At 50.5% G+C, this 23827-nt stretch overlaps 2 protein-coding genes across 5 annotated transcripts in view; one reads left to right on the forward strand and one right to left on the reverse strand.

Annotated features, from left to right (window-relative positions):
* The window catches only part of Src42A (Tyrosine-protein kinase Src42A), an 81035-nt gene extending 62842 nt beyond the window's left edge, over positions 1 to 18193 (reverse strand). For all 4 annotated transcript variants that reach the window (XM_089552802.1, XM_089552801.1, XM_089552800.1 and 1 more), the window contains exon 1: positions 17414 to 18193. In XM_089552802.1, coding sequence (XP_089408928.1) covers positions 17414 to 17865 — 452 coding nt within the window. In that variant the 5' untranslated portion in view covers positions 17866 to 18193. The remainder of the gene's footprint in view (positions 1 to 17413) is intronic.
* Positions 18194 to 18924: 731 nt separating this feature from the next.
* LOC149336284 (uncharacterized) overlaps positions 18925 to 23827 on the forward strand; it is a 31719-nt gene continuing 26816 nt past the window's right edge. The window contains exons 1-2 of the mRNA XM_089552804.1: positions 18925 to 19022; positions 19679 to 19730. Coding sequence (XP_089408930.1) covers positions 19686 to 19730 — 45 coding nt within the window. The 5' untranslated portion in view covers positions 18925 to 19022; positions 19679 to 19685. The remainder of the gene's footprint in view (positions 19023 to 19678; positions 19731 to 23827) is intronic.

Here is a 23827-nt window from a genome sequence, read left to right on the forward strand (position 1 = left end):
CTTATCGTACAACGTGGCAGTCTGTCTTTGGCGACCTCAGATGTGACGCGGACGCTCGCTTTGACCCTAAATTTGGGCAAAATTGAGGGGTCAGTATTCTGGAGCAGGATTTTGTTTGGCACTAAAAGGAAGCCTGGTGGGTCTTGAGTGAATTCCGAACGCTTGCGCGTGGAGCGGTGCTTTGTTGTTTGGAACGTCCCATCTGTGCTTTCCTTTGTTGGTGGTTTGGTGTTTTGGGTTTGCCTTGGGAGATGATGTTGCAAGCCAAGATATCAACGTGGACGCGAGCCCATCTCTTCCTGCCCAGCGGTGGGGAACGCTGGCCATTCGAGATTTTCCGGGCCGCGGAGGAGCTATTAAGATCGACGCCAGCGGGTCTCGTTTGGAACCAGCCAGCACACCTGTTTCCACTGTATATGGCTGCGAGCGACTTCAGCGTGATTACTTTCGGGCCTGCCGCCTTGGACCGCACGCACGGAGAGGACCCAGGTGCCAGCTGACTTCAATTACGGAGTTTGCCCGGTTGGAGTAGAGGACCAAAACCAGACCCCCTTAACAAAGTGTCTGCACGTGTAGAACGCCGCCGCCGCCTCGGGGAGACGAACGTTATCTTCCCCATTTGCCGTGGCCATGCCGGGGAACAAAGGGCCTCGTTCCGGTTGCTCTTTGGTGTGCCAAACACCGCGACAAGCTGGCGGGCATCGTCTCCGACCCAAGCACGAGGAACCACTTTCGGCGTTTTCGTGACCTTGCGTCCGGCCTCGAGCGGCGGGTGGCATTTGATTATCAGCAGATGTCGGTGACCCGCAGAAACCTTCGACTGGCCGGAGGCCATCACCTACCGCAGTCAATGCTACCTCGACAACCTTCTTTCCCTCAGACTCCACATGTGACGGGGGCGTGGCCCTAAGTGCAGTGGTGTGTTTGTGCGCACAAGTTTGTGTTGTTTGTGATCTGGGCCCCTCCCACCCCGGCGTGGGCGTCCTCAACCTAGGGAATTTAGGGAAGGCGAACAGTATAAATGTCGAGAACGAATGCGGCAGAGCAGCTCACTTCGCCTCATTTTGAGCTCACTTCAACTCTCTTTTGGAGCCTCACTTCAGTCTCTAACCATGATGTAAAAAGATGTAAATAAACCCTCTTGTAATCTTCCTCCCATCACTTAACTCTTTGACATGGCGGCACTCCTGTCCTGGTGGTGGTGGGAACGGGTGTCGAAGCTTGACCACGGTTCCGTCAAGCGAGCAGCAGCAGCAGCAGTGAGCTAGCAACGACGCCGAACCGACCCATCTTCGCCAACAACGGGTGGCAGCGTCAACACTGGTTTGATCAAAATGTCCGGGGACGATCGACAGCTCAAACAAACCATTCCGTCACTCACCAGTAGACGCGAAGCGCTAGGTGCAGTACTACAATTGGAGAAATGCATTCCCACTGTGCTGCCCTTCCGAATGGAGACGGATTACCGCGCCTTCCCTCTGCTATTCTTTTGAGGCTACCTTTTTTCTTCCACTCAATCTTCTATCCCTTCCCTAAGAACCTGCGGTCTATTTCCAATCCGCAACGGCCTGATTTCGATGGAGGCGAAACGCAAAAAAGGCGCCCCGGTACTGTGCGATGTCAGCCAACGTTGAAGATCCGCGGGTGGTGTAAATTCGCCCGGAGCCCTCCACTACAGCACGGCGACAGCGCAGCGACGCAGGCTGTGATTTACGTCTGCGGTATGCTTACCTCACGGCGGGCGGTTCATGATAGCGACCAGCATACGCAGCCCTTATCGCTTGCGCTGGCGTAAACATCACAGCCGGCGCCTGCGTCGTTGCCCTTTCGCATTTTAAGCGGCAGCACGCCAGGCTAAATATGTTCGTTTGTACGCAAAACGTTTGAGAGCACTGCGATCGCGGCACGTGAGCGGGCATGTCACGTGGTATGTTTTTTTTTTTGCTTGTTTCGCAGGAATCTGCACTGAGCTGGGAAAAAAAAGCTAATAGATGGAAAGTTAGAAACTGTTCAATCGGACGTTCTGCGGACCTGTTCCACAACTTTCTGATAGGAATGTTTTGCCTAATTTCATTGCTAGCGAAATTGATTAATAATCTCGACAAATTATGCAATTAAGCAGAATACAAAAATTATGCCTCGATCCATACAACAGCCAGCGACATGCATTTGGTCGCCTCGTCTTAGAGTGACTCGGCACATCTTTAAACCCTGGCTAAAGTTAGCTGGGACGCTCTGTGTAATCAAAACGCTTAGAGAGGAATCACCGAAGGCCGAGTAGATTTCACGCAAGGGTGAATTACACTGTTTAGCTTCTATACAAGCGAAGCCAGATGGCTACAAGGGGGAAATGCGCGGCCTTTTTGAAACATTCGCAGCTCGAAGGAAAAGATTCGTCCCGGTCCGTTCCTCCGCAGCCGTGGAGCTGCTCTCGGGTTCTCATCACAGGGAAAGCTGGCACCTACGGGCCGTCTATGCGAGGTTTTTAAAGAGCACTGCATCCACCACAGGAACGGCGGGTTCTTACTTGGCTTGGCTAGTGTTAGGCCTAAAAACACGTGGATGCCTCTGAATCGGCAGCTGCACTGCTCTGCGCCGCCGTGCTCTTCTCAGCGCGCAAACAAAGTGATTTTTAACAGCGCGCTCTTCGTCGAGGTTTGCCTCGCGAAGAGTCGCATTATTACGGCTGAATCCACGCTTCATAGCCAGCAACAGCCGAGCCAAATACGAAACCTCACCTTCCCAGCATTCCTCCGCCTCTCCGTGGCGGACGAAGCGCAGATCAGTCTGCTCTCCCTCTACAGCAGTGGTTGAATTTCGATGTAGGCGTAATTCCAGAGGCCCGTGTACTGTGCGATGTCAGTGCAGCACGTTAAAGAACCCCAGGCGGTCGAAATTTCCGGAGCCCTCCACTACGGCGTCTCTACCACCTGGGGTTCTTTAACGTGCATTGACATCGCACAGTACACGGGCCTCGAATTTCTCCTCCAAAGAAATTCAACCGCCGCGGCCGGGATCGAACCCGCGTCTTTCGGGACAGCAGCCGAGCACCATAGCCACTGAGCCACCGCGGCGGCCCCAAACCAGTATTGATAAAACTCTACCGGCTCACCTAACCGTTAAGTACACACACTCATGGACGAGTTAACCTGAAATGACGCGACGACGACTGAAAACTTCCGGTCGCTCCATGCAGCCACGATAATACCATGAGGCAACGGACGAGATAAACGACGACAGACAGCCCGACAAATGTCCCCCGCGCGTTTCGAACGTAATGATCCCGCAGTGGCAACGCATCCGGGGGCATATTTGCAAAGCCAAGCAACAGAAGCAGAACGTAATGCGCCAGCAGAAAACGCGTACATCGCACAGGGAATTGCGCAAGGCGCAATGCAGGCACGCCCCAATCCGCTCGCTGAACATCGATTACGCTGACCCGGACGCGCTCAGCCAGCGCCATCGTGCCGACGTTTATCTCGTCATTGCTTCATATTAGCGTGACCACACGGCGCCGCCGGCGGTTTCTGGTCGTCGCTCCGCCGTTTCAGGTTAGCGTGTCCGCGAGTGTACGTAGTTCCCCCACGAACTGCGTTCACGCGCAACACCATACCTCCCATCGAAAAGCATCTGCACCTGCCTGCCTGCATGGCACGCCTCTGCAGGGTAGTAAGCAGTCCCTCCAATTACCCCTCCTCCTGTCGCTTTCAACGTCCTACCATGAGATTTCGCGTCTTGCGTTAGCCGCGAAAGTCGCTGATTGGTCAACAGGCGACGACGTCATAAGGCGCGAAAATTGAAAACAAACACAAGGGGCAGCGCGCAACTGGCACAGGGCGAGACAAGTAGGAAGGTTCTAAGCGGATTAACTGAGCGCATGATTATGTGCGTGCCAATAAACAGATACGATGACAGTGACGACATTGCGTACGTGGTGAAAGAACTGACTACATACACAACCACGTATCAGTAACATTGACTCTAATGCAGGCGCATTTCACTGTTAAGGTGACTCGAGCGTGCCGTAACTTTTTTTTTTCCTCTATTTCTTCCATCCTTGTACGCTTATCATTCATTCCCCTTTGCCCCATATTGCGAAATTGTTTCACACAGGGTCTCCGAACAATTAATCTCACCGCAACCGGAATTCCGAATAAACCCCCCAGTGAACGTTTCACGTCAGTCATACACCTTTTTGTACATCACTAAAAAAAAAAAAAAGAAAACGTAGATCCCTGCGGCGACCCGCATTGGGGAGAATGCGAAAGCTTTGATGCCTCCTTCCCACTCGTTGCATCTGTTTGCTGAATTCATTGTAGACTGTTCGCCTCTCCTTTTGCCTCTTTCTCTCTTTTGAGTGTTTGCCTCTCTTTTTACTTCTTCCGGTTTTGACGTCCACCGCTATTTTCACGTCCTCACACTGTATGCACGTCCGGGGCTATTTTGACGTCTAAATGAACTTTTGGCCTCTAATTAAGTACTCCAGATCAATCAAATCTGGTGTACAACGACATTTTATCTCCCTCATACGTGGTTGCGTTTTTCCCGCAATTTTGACGTCTAGTATGCTGTCACGTCCTCGCACTATATCGACGTCCGATACTATTTCTGGCTCTGACATTTCTGAGTGACATTTCTGGCTCTAACTAATTACTCCACATCGACTAAATTTTGAAGTCATCTTCCTCCATCACACACAATAATTCTTGTTCGCTTAACTCTCAAATGAACGGAAAAATCGCTGCCGACACGTTTCGCGGACACGAAATCGTCGACGTTGCCAAGTAATGCTATCGCATTAAAAAAAAAATAAAACAGCGTAACGGTTCCCCGAAACTGCGCCTGCCGCCTCGCGCACGCTAAACACAGATACTCCGCCCGCTACTGTGGCACAGCTCCGCGACCGCTCGGCCGACGAATTCCCTAATTAGACCGAGCCGGAGGAGCGCAGCTACCGCAAAGACCACGCTCGCTTTCCTCGAATGGAAATGAGAAGCGCGAAAAAAAAAAAAGAAAAGAAAAAACGTGTGCAGGGAGCCAACATTGCTTTCTCGCGGGCTATGTGGCGCCAAGGGCGGCGTGACAAATGCGCCAGAAAGGAAAAAGAAACTGGTTAAACAAGAAACCAACAAAACAAGGGCCCCTCTCGGTCCGGCGTTTTTTTTTTTCTTCTCGCATACAGTAAATACGGGGAAACGCACCCAGCAGCGCGCCGAGATCCAGAAGGAAGAAAAGGACAACAAAACGAAGATAAAGGAAAGACAAAATGCACAGCTACTCCCCCCCCCCCCTTCTTTTCTAGTTTGTCGAGAGTTTTCTGCCAAACGGGCCCTCGCCGCTACAGGTTCTTTCTCCCCGTTATCTCCCCCCTCCCTTCCGGCTGCCGCGGCAGGCAGTCCGCTATTTTTGAGCCCCGGCCAAGGAAAAACGAGGGGGAGGGGGAGAGCTGGAAACGCGAGCCCTGTCTCGCGGCGCGAGAAAGAAATAAAGAAAAAGGCAAGTGGGAGGAAAAAGCAAACGGAGACCGCGGCGTCGGAGGCGAACTGCATAACCGCATTCCGCCGGGTGTGTAATACGTGCGACAGTTCCTCTCCCCCACACCCCACCCGACAGAGGCGCCGCGACAGCTGTCACTATCAAAGCCTCCGACCGCCTCTCGCTGTCGAGTGCTCAACACTATTTCCATAGAGAGGCAACCTTAGGCGCTCTCCTGATATGGATATGCCGGACGAAGCGTCGTCATAGACGTCCGCATTAGTCAGTATGGGACACGTCGCCGCTTTCATATCTGTGCGCTTCCCGATCAGAGTCCGATCCTTCTACATCCCAGTTCGATCTCTGCGTTCGGCAGGGCTCACAACTTCTTTCAGACGTCTAATTCAGTGTTTCTCGAGGGCCCCGTAAACGCTAAGCATGTATCTCAGGCGAGAGAAGAAAACAACAGCCAGTTCTTTTTCCTTCTTTCGTCCCCTCACGTACACAACGCGCTTTTTACAGCGGCCGCTCCTGGCTAATTTGCATCGCTCGTGTCACGGCCTGCGTAGACGGCTGCACGCTCCCAGGACAGCGTTTCTTTTTTTTTTTTTTCAGTCGTGTTCGCAAGTGGGTAGGAGACCCACACACTTAAAAAGAAACCATGCGTGGTATGTACGAGTGCCTTATTTTGTTTATCTCCATTCTTTTCCTCCCTTCCACTTCTCTTTCTACCTCTTTTTTTTAACACTGCGTGGCTAAGGACCCGTTTTCTGTATGTGGCCAGTAAGATGGCATGCCCAAACGGGCGTGGCTTAAACGGGGCACATTTTGCTGCTCTAAAAAACTCGACTTTTTTATTCAAAGGAACATCTGCGTGCACTCTTTTTTTCTTCTAACGCATTACATAACTCACAAGTATTAGAAGCGTAAGTTTAGAACTATTCACTTCTGCGCCAAATTTACTGGCGCATCGGCAAGTGTGCAGTTTCGGCCCAGATGTCCCAACAGGAACGGCGTGTCGGCCGTCGTCACGCAACCGTCAACTCCGCATTCGAAGTGCCGACCAATCAGCTCGGACCTAAGCGGACAGAATAAACTTGTTTATTCCCGCGCATCCTTGATGAATACGGGCCCAGGCACACACACACACACACACACTCTTCAACCTGGCTTTAATCAAGCTTCCTGACAGGCTCAACGTCGCCGAAAACATCAATCATAGTCTGCACGGAGACGACGTTGCCATTTGGACAAACCGCTGCTTTGAAGGGCAAATCGAAGAAGCTCTCCAAGCAGCGGCTGACACGGTGGAGGGCTTCCAGTATTCCCAATCCAAATCAGAACTCCTCGTCATTCGATGCAGCAAAAACCCCAAAAGGGCAGGATCCCGATCTACACTAAAATGTTAAAGAACCCCAGGTGGTCGAAATTTCCGGAGCCCTCCACTACGGCGTCTCTCATAGCCTTAGTCGCTTTGGGACGTTAAACCACGATTAAACCAAGCCAAACTAAAATTCAAGGCGAAAACATCGAAGAAGTGGAGACCATACGGGTCTTAGGACTCCACATCTCCAACAACCACGGCAACATTGTAGCCCTGGGGGAGACAGGAAAGCTCAGCACATCAGGCAGCGCGCATGATCAGACGCACGGCCAACAAGAGACGAAGCACTGGGGAGCACGAGCTACACAAACTTCTTCAAGCCTTCGTCATCAGCAAAATTACATACGCCTTCCCGTACCTCCATCTCAAGGAGGCAGAATAACATAAGATTAATACCCTGAACACGGCACGCATATGAAACGGCGTTGGGCCAAATCTATATTCACATCCAACGAGAAACACCTCGCCCTGGGAGTACACAATAAGGGATATTCAAAATTCCGCAAGTGCGCTTTCCCACATAACTATGTTGCCCCAAACAAGATGGCCGACTTCGCTATAAAGGAACTACGTGGGCTACAGGACAGGCGCTAAAGGTGTGGACAGAATTTAAGAAACGTATTTTGGAAGAATCAAACAAAAAACCAGTCTTTCATGCTTTGTTTCAGCTGGAAACTCATGGTCAGCCATCTTGTTTGGGACAACATTGTTATGCGGGAAAGCGCACTTGCCCACCTAGCACTCACAGACGGCTCGACTCTCCATCACCCTAGAGGGGAAACTGTGACGGACCATCCAGGCCCCCTTCCTAGCCATATCCGAAAAAAAAAAAAAAGATTCGGATCAAATCTCCACCCAAGAACACGAACCCGCAAACCCAACAGGGTCGGAGGGAGGCAAGAGCCAGAGGTGCGCATTGACACTTGCAGAGACTCCAAGACGACATCTACGTCGATGCAGCCAACTACCATGACAGCCCCCACAGATTCGCCATCTGCGGGGTATCTCATCCTCGAGACTGTGACCAGGCCACTACGGCCACTCCACTCACGGCCCCTACGGTATTCACCGAAAACGAGGAAACCGCCGAAGAAGCCGCAATTGCAGCTGTCATTGCCTTTAAGGACGCCATCTTTAGCGATTCCAAGTACGCCACCACTAACTTTGCCAACGGCCGCATCTCACTCCAAGCCAGAAATATCCCCCCTCCGAGACACTGACCTGGTACGGGTCCCGGCGCATGCCGGAAACCCCGGAAACGAGACTGCCCACGCGCAAGCTCGAGTCAGAGCCGGGCGAGCAGTGGACGGTCCGAACCCGGAGGCAACCGGCGAAGCCCTAACCTCCTACCACGACCACAATACCCATTTCAAACTCGGGCAAAGTCGAACCCCAGGTGGTCCAAAGTTCCGGAGCTCTCCACTACGGCGTCCCTCATAGCCTGAGTCGCTTTGGGACGTTAAACCCCATAAACAAAACAAAAACCAATTCCAGCCGCCGCACCACTTTCTCTCGAGGGAGGAGCAGGTGGCGTGGAGAAGGCTTCAGACCGACCGACTCCTTCTCCAACCCCCAAATGTGTACTAGCACATATTTTCTCAAAACCACAAGCCAGAACTGCCTTTTCTGCAGCGAAAAAGCTCCTTTAGTAGGTCACATAATCTGGGACTATAAAGCGCATCCTGACCCCGATATCGCACGACTGCTCCCTCACCTGACGCGTGGCTTTCAGTACAGGTCGGCGACGGCCGAGACACTAAAGTCGAAGCCGTCGAATGTGCGGTCCGAGACCTGCATGGTATGGACATCCACCTACTGCCAACACTATAAACCCTTTCGTCCAATAAAATTTTTACTCACTCATTCACACACCCACTGTGTGACTGTAGCGCGCCTTTAGAGAACGGCGCTGCCTACCGCCGCGCTCTCTGGCGTTAGCTACACCGGACGGAATTCGGCCCTGAGGAAGGTGGACGTAATGGGGTAAACGATTGCAACAAAGAAGAAAGATTCAGCCAGCCGCAGTTCGCTTAAAAAAAAAAAAACGACGCCGCGGTCGTTTCATACCGATACGACGGCTTATGCCGCAACTGGCCTTCACATCGCTTGCGACAGCATTCCGAACTAGGCCACTTTTTTTTTTCCTTTAGTTCTCTCCCCGTTCATTTACTGGCCAGTCATGTTCAAGTATCCTGTAGTACATCGATGTCGCTTAGTTGACGGCTTCCGTTCCTGTCTGTTCCATTTTCCCGAGTTTTTTTTTTTTTTAATTTCCGCTCTTTTCGTTCCTTTATCTCGCTTCCATACGCTAACGACATTCCTGACGCGATTAGGGCCGCCGGGAACACCGGGCCGATGCGCGTCCCATCTGCCTCGACATTATGAGAGCGTTCACTGAACGGGCACGTCCATCCATTTGAACGTCGCTTACACCGCGCGCGTTCTGACGTTGAAATGATATGCCAGGAGCAACCGAGAGTAGCGTGACGTCACCTTTACGTGGAAGGAAATGCGGTAATTTTAGGAAGGTGCCGGCACATTCCTGAAATTTTTGGACTCCTGCCAGTCTACGTAAACGAATACCCAAATTATACATCTTTCGGGGATCTTAAGTGTTAATTTCAGATTTTTCCACCTAATCTGACACAAATCCGACGTTTTTCCGACCATGCTGTGACAATTTTCACTACGCCATGACGACTTCCGGTGGATGTGAAGTCACACAGTCCCGTGGTTATATGGACGTCTGCGCTATTTCGACGCAATTTTGACATTTTTGCCTATAATTAATTAACTAATTATTCTACAGCCATAAAACACTGCTTCTAGGTTCATTTTTTCCTCCTCTGTCTGAAGCAACCATTGGTTTCCTTCTATCCTTTTAGTTCCCGAGTTAAACGCGTGTGGCACGCTTTAACGGACGTCAGTATGAGCCATTAAAGGCTTTCGCCCTAATATGGACACTTCCATTCAGCGGACACCTGGAGAGTACCAGCCTCGGGTTGGTAAAATTGCTGCATCTCGACCTCTGGTAAGAAACGAAACTTCACCGGCTAAGAAAAACTTCAGCTAAAAAGAAAGGCGCCGTAACTTAACTCGCCTCTCAACACACAACAAACAAGTCCCTTCACTGCGGCCGTTCCTGCATTATATTTGAGGCGCCTTTGTACGAGGGAGTCTTGGGTAAAAAAAAAAAACAGTAAGCGCTCGTTACAACGAAATCGGTGTTGGCCGACTACCGCCTTATCCGAAGTCTTCGTGGGAACAGCCTCCCGCAACCACTTTCTTTTTCCCCAGGCGTTACTGGCGAGTCCACACCTGTTATCGATTTCAAAATAGTCTACATTCAATCCAGCAGGGGCAATCGAAACGCTCCAAGAAAGGAAACCTCATCTCTCACAATGCGGAAGTAAGTACACCTCGCATCCGGGAGAAAAAAAAAAAACGAGTTTATCGACACAGCCTCCCGCCCACAGAAACAGCAGTGCATGCAGACTTGCTTTCCGAGCTGCTGCCACTACGCGCCGATCGAGCATGGAACAGGGCGGGAGGAAGACCAATCAGGAATTCGCTAAACGACGGTTTTCCCCGAACGCCGTCGAGCGATGCGGCGGACACCAGCGGGGCCTCGAACGTGCGAGTCCTCTTCGCAACAGAGCGGCTTCCGATCCCCCCCCCCCCCCCCCTCCCCCTACACCCCGCCAATCTTCCACCCTCCGCGTCGAGAATGCGAGGAGGCATTTGCGGCTGCATCGGTTCTACCGGCATTCGTTGCTGGGTTTTTTTTTTCTTTTTTTTTTTTAATGCGGGAAAGCAACCGGGTGCAAACGCACCTCTGCTCGACACGTGGTGAGAAGTGAAAGGGCCTGCAGATCAGAATAAAACTCGGCACGATGTCATCAACCCATAACCGAAGCGTGACACACACTTTGTCACAACACCTTGCTCAAACAACAGGGTTTAGTTTAGTTTTTTTTTATGGAGGTTTAACGTCCCAAAGCGACTCCGGCTATGAGGGACGCCGTAGTGAAGGGCTCCGGAAATTTCGACCGCCTGGGGATCTTGGACCAGTAAGAGGGAAAAACTGAAGGGGGCAATAAAGCGCCACCTTAGAGGAGTTTTTGGGTGCTTGTTTTCTTCTTTGTAATGAGGCCTAACACATTATTATACGCGGATTGCCACGTGGTACCCTCCAACGACCGCGAAATAATTTATAATGAAACTTTTTTTTCGTGCTGTTTCGTTTTCAGTTTCAACAGCCCAACGATGGTTGTGTCGTCAAAGAGAGGTTATAGGTCACGTGAGGAGTGAAAAACTGCAATATAATCGGTGCTTCTACATTCGCTGTCATTCCGGCTATTGAGGAAGGCTGGCTTCAGCACTGTAGTGAATTAATACGATGAAGCCGCGATTAAATCGCAGTTTTTCCATGCCTCACATGACCTCGTTCGGCTGTTGAAACCGAAACAGCACGAAAAAAAATTCGATTATAAATTACTTAGCTGCTCAGAATTTGGAAAGCACAGCGAAACTCATGACATTAGTACCAAAAGAGTTAAAAGATATGTGTGATGAGCGATCGGAATAAGTTAAATCACTGACTGCTGCATTATGCTGTCCACCGCTTGCAAAATGCTTGCTAGGATGCTTGCTTACAGAACGTAAGCACTTTCAGCCCACCAAATTCAGAACAGGCTGGTTTTCGGAAGGGGTACTCGGCAATCAATAACTTTCATCATCACGCCATGACTCAATTTACAGAGAAACGGCGAGTTGAGCGAGTTGGTACATCTTGAGAAAAAAACAGCGCAGGAACAGGGACACAAGAAAAGAAGACGACGGGACAGGCGCTGTACTAACAACTGAAGGTTTATTGCACGGAACACGAAAAAGTACACTCTACAAACAACCAGGAGCACGCATGATCGACGCCAACAACACTGATAAGATGTTAAGATATCGTTTCTTAAAGATCATGGCTGATTCTAACATCTTATCAGTGTTGTTGGCGTCGATCATGCGTGCTCCTGGTTGTTTGTAGAGTATATTTTCGTGTTCCGTGCAATAAATCTCCAGTTGTTAGTACAGCGCCTGTCCCGTCGTCTTCTTTTCCTGTGTCCCCGTTCCTGCGCTGTTTTTTTTCTCAAAATTTACAGAGAAATGAGCAGAAAATAACGAGCTCCTGCATGTTGCCTTCATGGACTGTGAGAAGGCATTTGATTCAATGGAAACTACAGCAGTCATGCTGCCACCGCGCAATCAGGCCATCAGTAACCTCCCCCCCCCCCCCCCCCCCTCGGCAAAGAATAAAAGTCTGCAAGTGTTCGTGTATGTGCACAAGTGACTGACATAATCGCTGCTTCGTCGTTTTAATTCACTACAATGCCAAAGCCTGCCTGCCTCAAGAGTCGGAATGACAACATATGCAGAAGCAGCGATTAAATTGCAGTTTTTCCGTGCCTCAGGTGACCGCACAAGCACACTTTGATGCCACAGTCATAGTTTGGCTGTTGATTATAAATTCGAAAGCTGTCGTAGGCGAATACCATTCGGTGATTCATGCTTAGTAGTTAGTGTCTTCAGCACCATTTAGAGAAGAAAACATGCCACCAAAATTAGGCGTCCATACTCCTCTAACGATTTCGAAAGAACATCCTTGCCAGGAAACATGCCTGTGGTAAGGAGCGCCCCGCAGAATGTTCAGCAGATTTCTTCATTTTGCAAAGGACACAGGCGTATGCTGCCAGCTGAAGTTGAGAGGGTCAAACACACTTCCTCATTCACCAGGAGAGGGAGGTTTAGCACATACACGCACAAGCATGCTTTGGTTTATTTGGGTTTAACGTCCCGAAGTAACTCAGGCTATGAGGGACGCCGTAGTGGAGGGCTCCGGAAATTTCGACCACCTGGGGTTCTTTAAAGGGCCACGGACCACCCCAGCTCAGCAGACACTCTCTACCTCTCTTTCAGCGAGCCTCCTCTCCTTCCATTCCCTCCTCGAAATTCTTCTCTCCCGCTCCTCGTCGAGTAGGCTCGGCAAGGCAAAATCACCCCTTCCTTCTCCGACGTAAGCCGGAGGCGTGGTGTCTGTGGAGTGCGTCACGGGGCTGCGTCATGGCCCCGCCTTCAATAGAATTCTTTTCTTGGTTTTTGCTGCTGGGGCTGTTCGAGGGGAGAGGGGTCGCTGCGGGTTTCCTAACACACTCTCTGTTTTGCTCTTTGGGTCTCCTCGCGGTGTTTCGCCGCGTTTTTTTTATTTGTCCTTCCTCTCCCCAGTTGCTGTTTTTTTTTCCTGTTTGAAGCTTTTTTTGTGTCCGGAAGGCCGATACGTTGGAGCCAGAGACGACTCAACTCATAATCTCTTGGCAATTCGTGCCAGATCGTGCTTCGACTCCAGTCGCTGCGTGCGCATCCAACGACGAAACAGCGTCGTCGCATTTTCTCCGCACACTGAACGATCGAGAGGCGCGATCGGCTCGACCACCTAGACTTGTTAGCGAGCGCACCCTTTCATACATCTGTTTGTCATTCCCAGTTAGCGAGCCACCTTTTCATTTTTTTTTTTAGGCCTCCCCACCGTTTCACGAGCGGATGGGCGGAAGTCGTTTCTGTTCGAAACACACGGCGAAGTGCGGACCCGGCAACCGCCCATTTGCTTTTCTTCATGTGTGTTTGTGTTCTGTGTGTTTGTGTCTTTTCTCCGCTCCGAAGCCCATGTCGTTCATTGGAGTCAGGGCGTACGCAAGATGCATGGAGGATAAGCGGTGTCTGTGCGGAGCGCTCAAGTGGACGAGCGAGGGAAAGGCTCTGCTGCACTACTAATTAAAACCTTGTTTTGGGGGGCTCGCATAGAAGAAAAGAAACTGAGAAGGGAGCGCGCACGCAGAGCGTCTCGTGACGTGATCACGGCGGGGGGGGGAGGGGGGGGCGAACCAACTCCCTCAGTTTTACTATTTTTTACTTTTTATGGCAAGGGTTCAAGGCTGTCGCCGCACGCTCCCTCCGCAGTTTTTTTTTTTTTTCCTTCATGCGGGTTTGGAGGCATGAGCCAGAACAGAAGGCGCTGCGGAAAGCCTTGTGCAGACGACGCGACGCCAAGGCTACGCCCAACCTTCTCCCGTCAGTCAGAACGATGCACCAATGGAGTGCCTTTAGCGAAAGTAGCCACCCTTGACGTCAGCGGGGTGCAGAGTAGTGGGCGGGGCCCGTTTTTGAAGGAAGGAAAGAACGAACGGGCTTTGATTTGAATTTTCGCAGCTTTTCGGGGCGCGCATGGCTCTAGTATTTTGCAGAGGTTATCTTCGATGCCTCATCTATGCAGTGGGCTTGTTTTTCAAAAATGTCCGGACCCTGGTCAGTGGCCCTTTAACGTGCACCGACATCGCACAGTACACGGGCCTCTAGAATTTCACCTCCATCGAAATTCTTCCGCCGCGGCCGGGATCGAACCCGCGTCTTTCGGGCCAGCAGCCGAGTGCCATAAACACTGAGCCACCGCGGCGGGTTACACACACGCATGCACGTGGGCATGCACATTTCAGCGACCAGCTTACTGGGAAACTCAGCTCGGTCCACCAACAAAGCATTCCTAACGCCTTTCATGACTGCCTCTTCTCGACCAGCGGTCCAACCAAGCGCTCAGAGGGGACTGCTAGAAGTTGACTCTCATGTCAGAAGTACTGCTAGCAGGCCCACAGTGTGTTGACAGCCGGTACGCATTCCGTCTACCACCGCTTTTGCTAAGACCGCGCCTTCGATCCGCAGGCGCTGCGAGCTGGGCAGGCTTCGCGCTTACACAGGCAGCCCATCACAATGGAGACAGTCGGAGCGGTGGCGAATTGCTCGTCAACAGCGCAAGACTTCCTCCTTGTCATTCACCGACGACTTCGCGATGAGGGGTTGCTGGTGTCAGTCAGTTGACGCCAAAAGGAGATATGCCGGGAAGCATGGAGGACGAAAAGAATGGAAGCGAGAAAGGACGGAGGAGAGGGGGGGGGGGGGGGGGGGGGGACGCGGGAACGCGTTGCTAGGCGACCGCCGCGCCGGACGGCTGTCAGAGGTAGCGACGAGAAGCGCCCGCAGTTTGCGCTCGGGAAGAGCGAAATTGAAATAAAGGGAAACTAAAAATAAATTAACAATGGCGGAAGTATAGGCTAGGTGGCGAAAGCTGCCGCCCGATGCAAAGAGTAAAGCCATTATCATCCATCCATCCAACTAAATTCATTTTTAACAAAGTGTTTCGGGAAAAGACAAAAAAAAAAGACCAATCCTCCATCAATCGCTGACTGCAAGTTGAAAATTATGAAATGGAGTTGACTATTCCTCTCCCGAATGACCCCCCGAGTTTCTTTACTTCTCTACGTGGCGCTGAACATGAAAGCGTTGATATCAGATGCCAAATGCTGTTTTTATCGCATCCATTGCCTCTTCTATCAACGTTCTCTAAAGTCTACGTTGGCACAGACGCGATGAAGTCACCCGCCGCACAAATCTCGCGAATAACAGGAACGAAAATACTCGGGGGCCTTTCCAGACATTCCAGGCAGATTTTCCTGGTCACTCCACCCTGCAGATAGCATAACCAAGTGCGTTCCGGAGGCGCCAGGTTTGAATATCATCGACGAGGCATTATCGGAACAGCTAACAGCGAGAGAACGATCTTGCGCGATAAACAGCTCCATCGACGGCTGAGAATTCCAACACAGTCGCCCTTGCCTAGCGGCATACATTGCGATAAGAGTAACGGAAGCGAGCGAAAACCGGTATTTGTTTTCTTGTTTAACTAGTAGAGCGCAAAAAAAAAAATGCAAATCGGGTTTAAAGGACGTGAGCCCCGCCGCATGAGATGTCGGGGCAAAACGCCCAGTCGTCTCAAATCCGGCATCCATTTCCGATTGGAGGCAAGAGGGTACAAGGGAGCGGAGGTCAAAAGCCGGTCCGCGATAACATTTTTCTCTTTTTTTTACATCAAGAAAGTTAAGTTCGACCATAGGGCGCATAAAAGACAGCATGTTTCTGCATCTTCAGCACTGCGCTCAACATTAACTGGGAACCTTATTTGTTTCTTTTTAAGGCCAAGACACGTCCAACGTTTTAATGTCCGCGCCTTTTCGAAAGCTTGAGGACGACAGAAGTGTTTACACGAGTGGGTGTAAACACTTGCGTGTAAACACGTGCGTGTAAACACGTGCGTGTAAACAGATCGAGCTGGCGCGAAAAGATGAGATGCCTACACAAAACGGCGAGAAATACTTCCTTGTTTTCTTACCCGGTTGCTCGCTTTACGTCACTAAATAGCAACGCTACGAACAGCAACGTTTTTTAAGTGCCGCTCACTAGGCTTATCAGACGATTCGCTCAAATGAAAAGCCCATACGACAATGTCGACCGGCTCTCAGAACTGTCGGCGGCTACAGACAAAAAGGACTGTCTGATAAGTTTCGTCCGTCTCTCTGTTCGAAAACCTGTTTCTGGCCTGCTTCGTGGGAATGAAGAATGGCAGACTCGCCGAAAAGGGCTCTCCTAAATCTATGGCCGAATCGACAACTTTTGTTTTCACTCCGTCTGGCACGCTGGCGACAGCTGAGATGCAGTCGACCCGCTTTTTTTTGTTTGTTTTTTTCCTCGAAGAAGAAGCCGACCACGAGGAAAAACGGTGGTCGTGGAAGGGACGGGAAAACGAAGCACTAAAACGGGGTAACGGTACTACCCGCGGCGAAGGCAGAGGCATAGAAGAAGGTTGGCGCGGTGTGGGTCAAAGCCCGCGATATTTGGCGCCCGGCCCTGACGCAATCAACACCGCCGCGCCAGGGGTAGGGAAACAAAAAAAAAAAAAGATACGCGAATGCTTCCCAAAGAACTCACTCGCCGAGGCGGGTGACATAACGCGACGTGTGCGTGGAACGGCGCTAAAGAAGAGAAAAAAGAACCGTCAGCTGGCGAAGAACGGAGGAAAAGGTTGCGGATTCCGGGCATCCCAAATGCCGTAACCGCTGACCCGAAGACACTCGCAGAAGAGGCTCCCGAGATGCTCGCTACCGTAGCTGCTGCGTTGTTTTTTTTTTTGTTTTGTTTTTTTTTGCGGGCTACGATTGTTGCGGGGAGCGAAGCGCAGTGCGATAAAACACAAAACCGCGTCGGAAGAAATCACAAAGAAGGCGGGAAGGTGGCAAGGAGGCAGGCGACGGCAATGCACAAACTCGGCCGGGCGTACGACCTCGAAACGAACGCAGGCAACCGAACAGAGCAGGAGATAATGCGCTGCTGCCTTCGCCTCTCCAGCAAGCATACACGCGCAGACACACACACAGATATATCGGAAGTCGGCAGCGATTGTGGTAAGGCAAGCGGCTCGACGGAAATAAAAGAAACAAGCGAAATGGAGACGGAGCGGCGAAGGGTTTTGTTTTTGCAAAGGGGAGGAGGGAGGCTGAGCAAGTTTCCGTGAAATGTAGGGCTGCCCCGAAACGGAAACAACAACGAAAACCAACGAACAAAAAGAGCAGAAATAATAATCAACGGCGAACGAAATAGGCAGAAAAGTTCTCGACTCACGGTTCGGCTTCGATGGACTTTAGCTTGGCCACATAGTTGGACGGAATGTAGCCTTCCTGCTTGGTCGACTTGGATCGGGCGAACCACCAGTCTCCCTGGGTGTCGTTGAGGATCTCCAGGTGCTCGCCCTTCTTGAAGCTGAGGTCCTCGTCGGTGCGCGCGTCGTAATCGTAGAGGGCGACGAATATTTTTGCGCCCGATCCGGGCCCCGCCGACGTCTCGACGTCCGGCTGAACGGCGATGGGCACCGTGGGACCATTGCGACCGACGATGCCGCCGACGCCTCCGCCCGACAGCTCGATGTGGTGCACGGCCCGGCCCGACACAGGTTCGTGGGTGGTCACCGGGCCGATATTGATCGAGGCGACGTCCCCTCTGTCGACGGGCGCCTGCACGGACTCCTTCTTGGGAGCCGACTTGGAGCCCGCCGATCGGCTGAAGCAGCTCCCCATGATGGCGTCCCACCCCTCTTTTAGCAGACGAACAAAAAAACGGAGCGGCCCTTCTTTCTTCGCTCGCCCGCCTTCAACGCGACGACACCGAAGCGGCGCCCGCCGCGCTGCTCGTAGGCGACGACGGGCCTACACCGTCGCCCATTGTTGGGAAGGCCTGGCACGGCGGACAACTCCGCTCACGACACGATGCACACACACGCACGCACCCATGAACCGCCACACAACCGAGGGCAAACTTCCCCCGACACGGACAACGCAACGACCAGCGGGGCTGCACGGAACACGGACCGACGTCCGGCTAGGCGAGGCCAACCAGGCGCTGGTTGGTCGCTGCGCCCGAGGCCGTACGGGCGTCTTCTTCCGCGACAACATGGCGCCGTAAAGTAGTTCAATCTGTAAGAGCGTTTAGGGCGCCTCATCATGACAGAACATCAAATAATAAAGTACTTATAAACATTTTTAAACATACACCTACCGTTTCTTTAACGGTTGCACGTTTTATAGATTTCTCGGCGTGTATCACAGCACCAAAGCGGACGAATATCTGGAGCGTCGGTGCGATGCGGCTTGCTCTTTGTTGCCCGACGAGCAAGACGACTGCAGCTGGGCAAGCAAAACTGCGAAACCGAAACTGGCAGTTTTGACCGGCCGTTCTTGTTTTTTGTTGTGTTCTCTCTTCACTATCTCCCCGGTGATAACAAGAAACAGGCTCCTCATCCAACACAACAAGCAAGAGAAGAAAATGGTTTCGCCGAGGCTGGGAAACTGCGTCGTTTTTCGCGCTTACTAAGGGTGGCTATCGGCAACGTTCAGGGATGAAAATTAATAAACGAAAAAAACAGGCGTGCAAAGCGGCTTCGCGTGGCTTTAATATGCTAATGGACTCCCGTTAATTAACTATGGAGGAGAGCCGGGGGCGCCGCGAAGGCGCAAAATGTCAAAAGGCTACAAAACCGCAGACGCAGCGGGCTACGCGGCCTGGCGTTCGCTTCTTTGCCGCTGCGAGCGCCCTGGGAGCTTAATCTGCCCCCCGAGCGTTTTTGTGTGCTTCTACTCTCATCAGCCGCCGTAGAGTGGCGTGCGGCCACGACATGACTGCTCTCGAAGTCGCCAGATCGGCGCGGTTCCAGCGGAAGTCTTAGGCAACCGCCGAGGTAAGAGCGGTGGACTCGTCAACATGTCATATATGTTCGCAGGAGAAGCCAGCTTTACCCCGGCTAGAAAGAAATGTATAGTGGGAGGGTTCGCTTAGAGGTGAAGCTCGTTTGACGCTTCAAGCGCTGCTTAATAGAAGGGGAAACCGCTGCGTGTGTTTGCAGGTTTCGATCGCCTGTTGATATTGCGTAGGCGGGAGATGTATTTCCGTGCCGCAGTCTAAATGTCAATACCACTCCGGCCTTGGTATACAAGGAGTGCTCTCTCCCAATGCGCGGGCACGACAAGGCCGTCCACATAGCGTGAGATCGGGCTGCTCCTGAATATTTGAAGGTTGGCTTCACTGCGGATATAGTGAATGCTGCGGGGGAGCACCGTGCCACTCCAGTCGCGTTTTCGTGGTGGTTGTGCGTCGTGCGGTTGACGGTCGCGGTCGAAACCGCTCATTTAGCACAATTAATCCGTGGAAGACAGTTATATCTGCTGGTCGTGGATGAATAGAAACATTATGTATCCTTATTACGTAACTACTCGATTTGCTCGCTATATATAGCTAGACCTTTGAAGGTGTACTCTGTGTTCGGGTGCCTTTGACGGTACACTGCCTGAAGTTTGGTGTTCTTTCTTCTTTTATTTTTATTTTTGTTTACTGCAGCAAGGAAATGGATTCGCCCAGTGAACGTCTCTTGTTGAAAACAAATCACAAAGTAAGTGCATTTTCGGGATCTTGTGCTGCATGTAAATGGGATGTGCGCGTTCATACTAAATATGCGGACTGTTATAGTTTGAAACCAAAAAAAAAAAGAAATTCGAGGCGAAATCAACGAAAGAAATGATTATTTGCATCGAAAATCACCCATACCAAACCATACGTTTGCAGTTCTGGAGCGGAGATAGGCCATTTTGTAATAATCGACCTTGCTGTATATGTGGGTATATGAGTATATGGTATGGTATGGTATGGTATGGTATGGTATGGTATGGTATGGTATGGTATGGTATGGTATGGTATGGTATGGTATGGTATGGTATGGTATGGTATGGTATGGTCAACAAGGTGAGAGCGGGGGCTAGTTGATGTTTCATACTTCGTCCGTCTGTGTTCACGTCTTTCTGTACCACTTAGCGCGATTTCCTCAGTATGGCTTGGTATGGTTTTGGGATGTGAGTTTTTAACGTCCCTAAGCTGTCCGTAGGATATCGGATTATTTACAACCACCTGGAGCTATGTGCACTGGCACATAACGCGTCCGTTGTTGTTAATTTCAGACTTATTGGAATGCAGTGGCGAAGTAATGGGCCTACAGAGATACTTTGTTTTCTGAGTTCGCAGTCTTAATCAATGCTCAGAAAAAAATATTTGTGTCAAAACCATACACATACCATTTTGCAAGGATGGAACTCTCCTTCAATAGGGACTCTAATAGAACGCAACTTTTTTTCACGGGCCTTTTTTTTTTTTTTTGAAGACTAATTATTATTTTGGAACTCATCATTTTGTGACAGTTATTCTTCACCTTTAGTATTCAGACATTCGGACGTTTTCAAAGAACACGAGAAAACGAAGCAAGCGTGTATTTTCATCGTTTACCACCTGTAGATGAAGCACGTACTATATATCTATTATAATTATCATGTAATGTCTCTGAAAACATGGGGTCTGTGTGACATACGTTCACTCAATATGGCAACACCAATTTAACATACGCGGTGACGCAAAAACGATCGTGGCTCTTCAATAAGCAGGCGCGGTTTATGCGGTGATAACTGGTGGTCATCGGCTTGGGTACAGTAGTTATGAAAACCTGACCAACGGGGGCTAACTGGCTTAGAGAAAAATTATTAAGTGGCCTGATTACCCTGTGCGTCTCCTACTAAGGACTTCCCCCGCGCATTTGGTTCATTTCTTCTTTTCACGGTAACTGCTCACGAGATTGGTATACGCATATTGTTCTACGCACATACGAGGTCTGTTAGAAAAGTATCCGACTTTATTTTTTTTTGCGAACACCTGAGGGATATGAAACAAGCGCGCGTACAGCAGCCGACCTTGAACCCTCGTGCGCATGCACGAATTTTTTCCCGCCTGCCGATAGCCGCTGGGAAGCAGCGTTTGAGAGAGGGAGTGCGCAGTGCTCTCGTCGGTTTTTTGTTGCAAGGAAAATGGCGGAGCGAGAGGAGCAGCGCTACTACATCAAATTTTGCAAGAAACTTGGCGACAGCCAAGTGGAAATTATTCGAAATGTTCAGACGGCTTTCGGTGATGATGCTATGAGCAGCACACAGATTAAGCAGCGGTGCAACTGGTTTAAAGACGGCCGCACATCCGTGGAGAGAGAGCCACGCTCCGGCCGGCCATCAACATGCCGAAATGACCAGGTAATTGCCGAAGTGAACGCTGTGGTGATGCGGGACTGTTGTGTGACTATCCGAGAAATTGCGGAAGAGGTGGACATCAGCAATTTTTCTGCACATTCCATTATCACCGAAGATTTGGCCATGGAGAGAGTTGCGGCGAAATTCGTGCCGAAGCTGCTGACGGTGGAGAAAAAGCAGCTTCGTGTTGAAGTCTCACAGGAGATGCTGGATTCCACAAACAGTTACCCTTACTTCACCGACGCCGTAATCACTATAGTGACGAGTCTTGGGTGTACGGGTACGACCCGGAAACCAAATCCCAGTCGTCACAGAGGACGCATTCCACGTCACCAAGACCAAAGAAGGCCCGGAAAGTGCGCAGCAATGTCAAAGTGATGCTGACTGCTTTTTTGACTCCCTCTGTGTGGCACACCACGAGTACGCACCCCACAGGGTCAAAGAATGACTAAACAGTACTACAGGGATGTCCTCCATCGCCCACGTGGTGCTGTGCGGCGCAAGAGACCGGAATTAAGGTCAACAAGAAATTGGCGCATCCCTCGCGGCATTGCTCCTGCACATTCCTCGCATTTGATTCAGACTTTTCTGGCGAAAAACCAGACTCCTGTAGTTCAACAGGCTCCTTACTCTCCTGATATGTCCCCCTACGACTTCTGGCTGTTTCCTAAAATCAAGAGGTCATTGAAAGGAGCGCGATTTCAGAAAAGAAAGGACATTATGGCTGCAACGACAGCAGAGCTAAATTCCATTCCGAAAAGGGTCTTTTCGGAATACTTCCAACAATGGCAGCACCGCTGGCAGATGTATATGGAGCCCCAAGGAGACTACTTTGAAGGTTATTAGGTTTCTAACGCTCCAGTTATGCCAGTTTTTTTTTATTCGGCCAAAGGTCGGATACTTTTCTAACAGACCTCGTATTTGTGCCCAACTCTTGTTCCTAACCTAATTAAAACTGGCGTGACAGAGCATCGCCCTTTCGAAAACCCTCCAGATTTGTCCCCTATTTTAGCAGAAAGGCTCGAATTTTCCTGTAGAACTGTCATTCCACTGTCACGAAAGTTGCGTAAGCTGCAACACCTTGTGAAAAAAAAAAAAATGCTTTCATCCCCCCCTCCCTTCCCCTGCTTCCTCTGTCATCTATGTATAAAGGTCATAATTATAGGAGTGCGCGAATACTCTAAACTTTAGAACAGCAAATCGAATATCTTTCTATTCGTTTCTCTAAACTAATGAAATAGTGCCTACTCAAAATTATTCGAAACCTATCGAATATTGTTTAGTTTGCAGGTGCTTTTCGAATAATTTCCGCGAAGTACGAGTGAAGTTTCAAAGGGCCCTCTGCGATGCCGCATAGTATGCTGCCGCGATCGGACTGCGTTAAGGGCCGCAACGTGGTACATTCGGCCCACAGCGTTCGTAATGCTGATACATAGCCTCCAAGATTGGCCTACTTACATGGTAGGTCTCAGGCAGACTCAGCAAACCATGAAACCATGCTCCGATACCCGATCTCGGAGTCCATGGAGGAGGTCATACGTGGATCGCTGCCGTCATCAGTAGCCAAAGGTAATTTTTCTTGGAGTACAACGTGAAGGTCGTATAAATGATATACTGGCTTCACGCATACCTTTTGGAGATCATCGTTTCGTCTTATGATGACTACAGCTATAACTTTATAAGTTATAGCGCCATAACGCAGCGCCACTGCTAGCGCTTCGCTGTGTCGCACGATTATTCGTTTTGTACGAATATTCGCATAAGTAGCGTATCTTGGAAAATATATTCGATTCCATACTATCAGAATTCGATTAGTATTAGATTCGGTTTTTTAGCAGCACTATTCATATTCGATCCGGCAGAAAAGCTACACTATTCGTATTGGTCGCACCTTACCTTTTTATATCACAGCTGTTTTATCTGTATACATTACCTTTTTCTTGTTTCCATTGTCTGCCGATCCTAATACAGCTGGAAGATCACTGCATATAAAAATTATGAGGTCACTGACGCTCACGCGCTACTCTGTTCCCCGCTTAGTGGTCGCTGAAAGGGTCTTGGAATGTTCAGAAAACGATAAAGGGTGAGGAGGTGAAAGAGGTCGCTGCATACCGCTGCGCCCGGGGTTGTCACCGCGTACGGTCGCCGCATAGCTTTGTGGCACGGCTCTTCATGAAAATAAAATGAATGCAATGAACAAAGTGGAGCAGTGATGGCTTCACATACTCGCTTACCAGCGAGGGGCCTAATGCAAGCGTCACTAACCGGTCCTCTATGTCCGTTTCCAAAGGAAGCGGCAAATTTATAGCGCCCCCCCCCCCCCCCCCCCCCACACACACACACACAAAATACATTTTCGTGGTGGGAGCGAAGCTGGCGTTTCTTAATATTGTTGCGAAAGCAACACTACGCGAGTCGCCGAGACATT

The sequence above is a fragment of the Amblyomma mixtum genome, chromosome 7 (genome assembly GCF_055824585.1).
Source record: "Amblyomma mixtum isolate Tamu chromosome 7, ASM5582458v1, whole genome shotgun sequence".
Taxonomy (NCBI): domain Eukaryota; kingdom Metazoa; phylum Arthropoda; class Arachnida; order Ixodida; family Ixodidae; genus Amblyomma; species Amblyomma mixtum.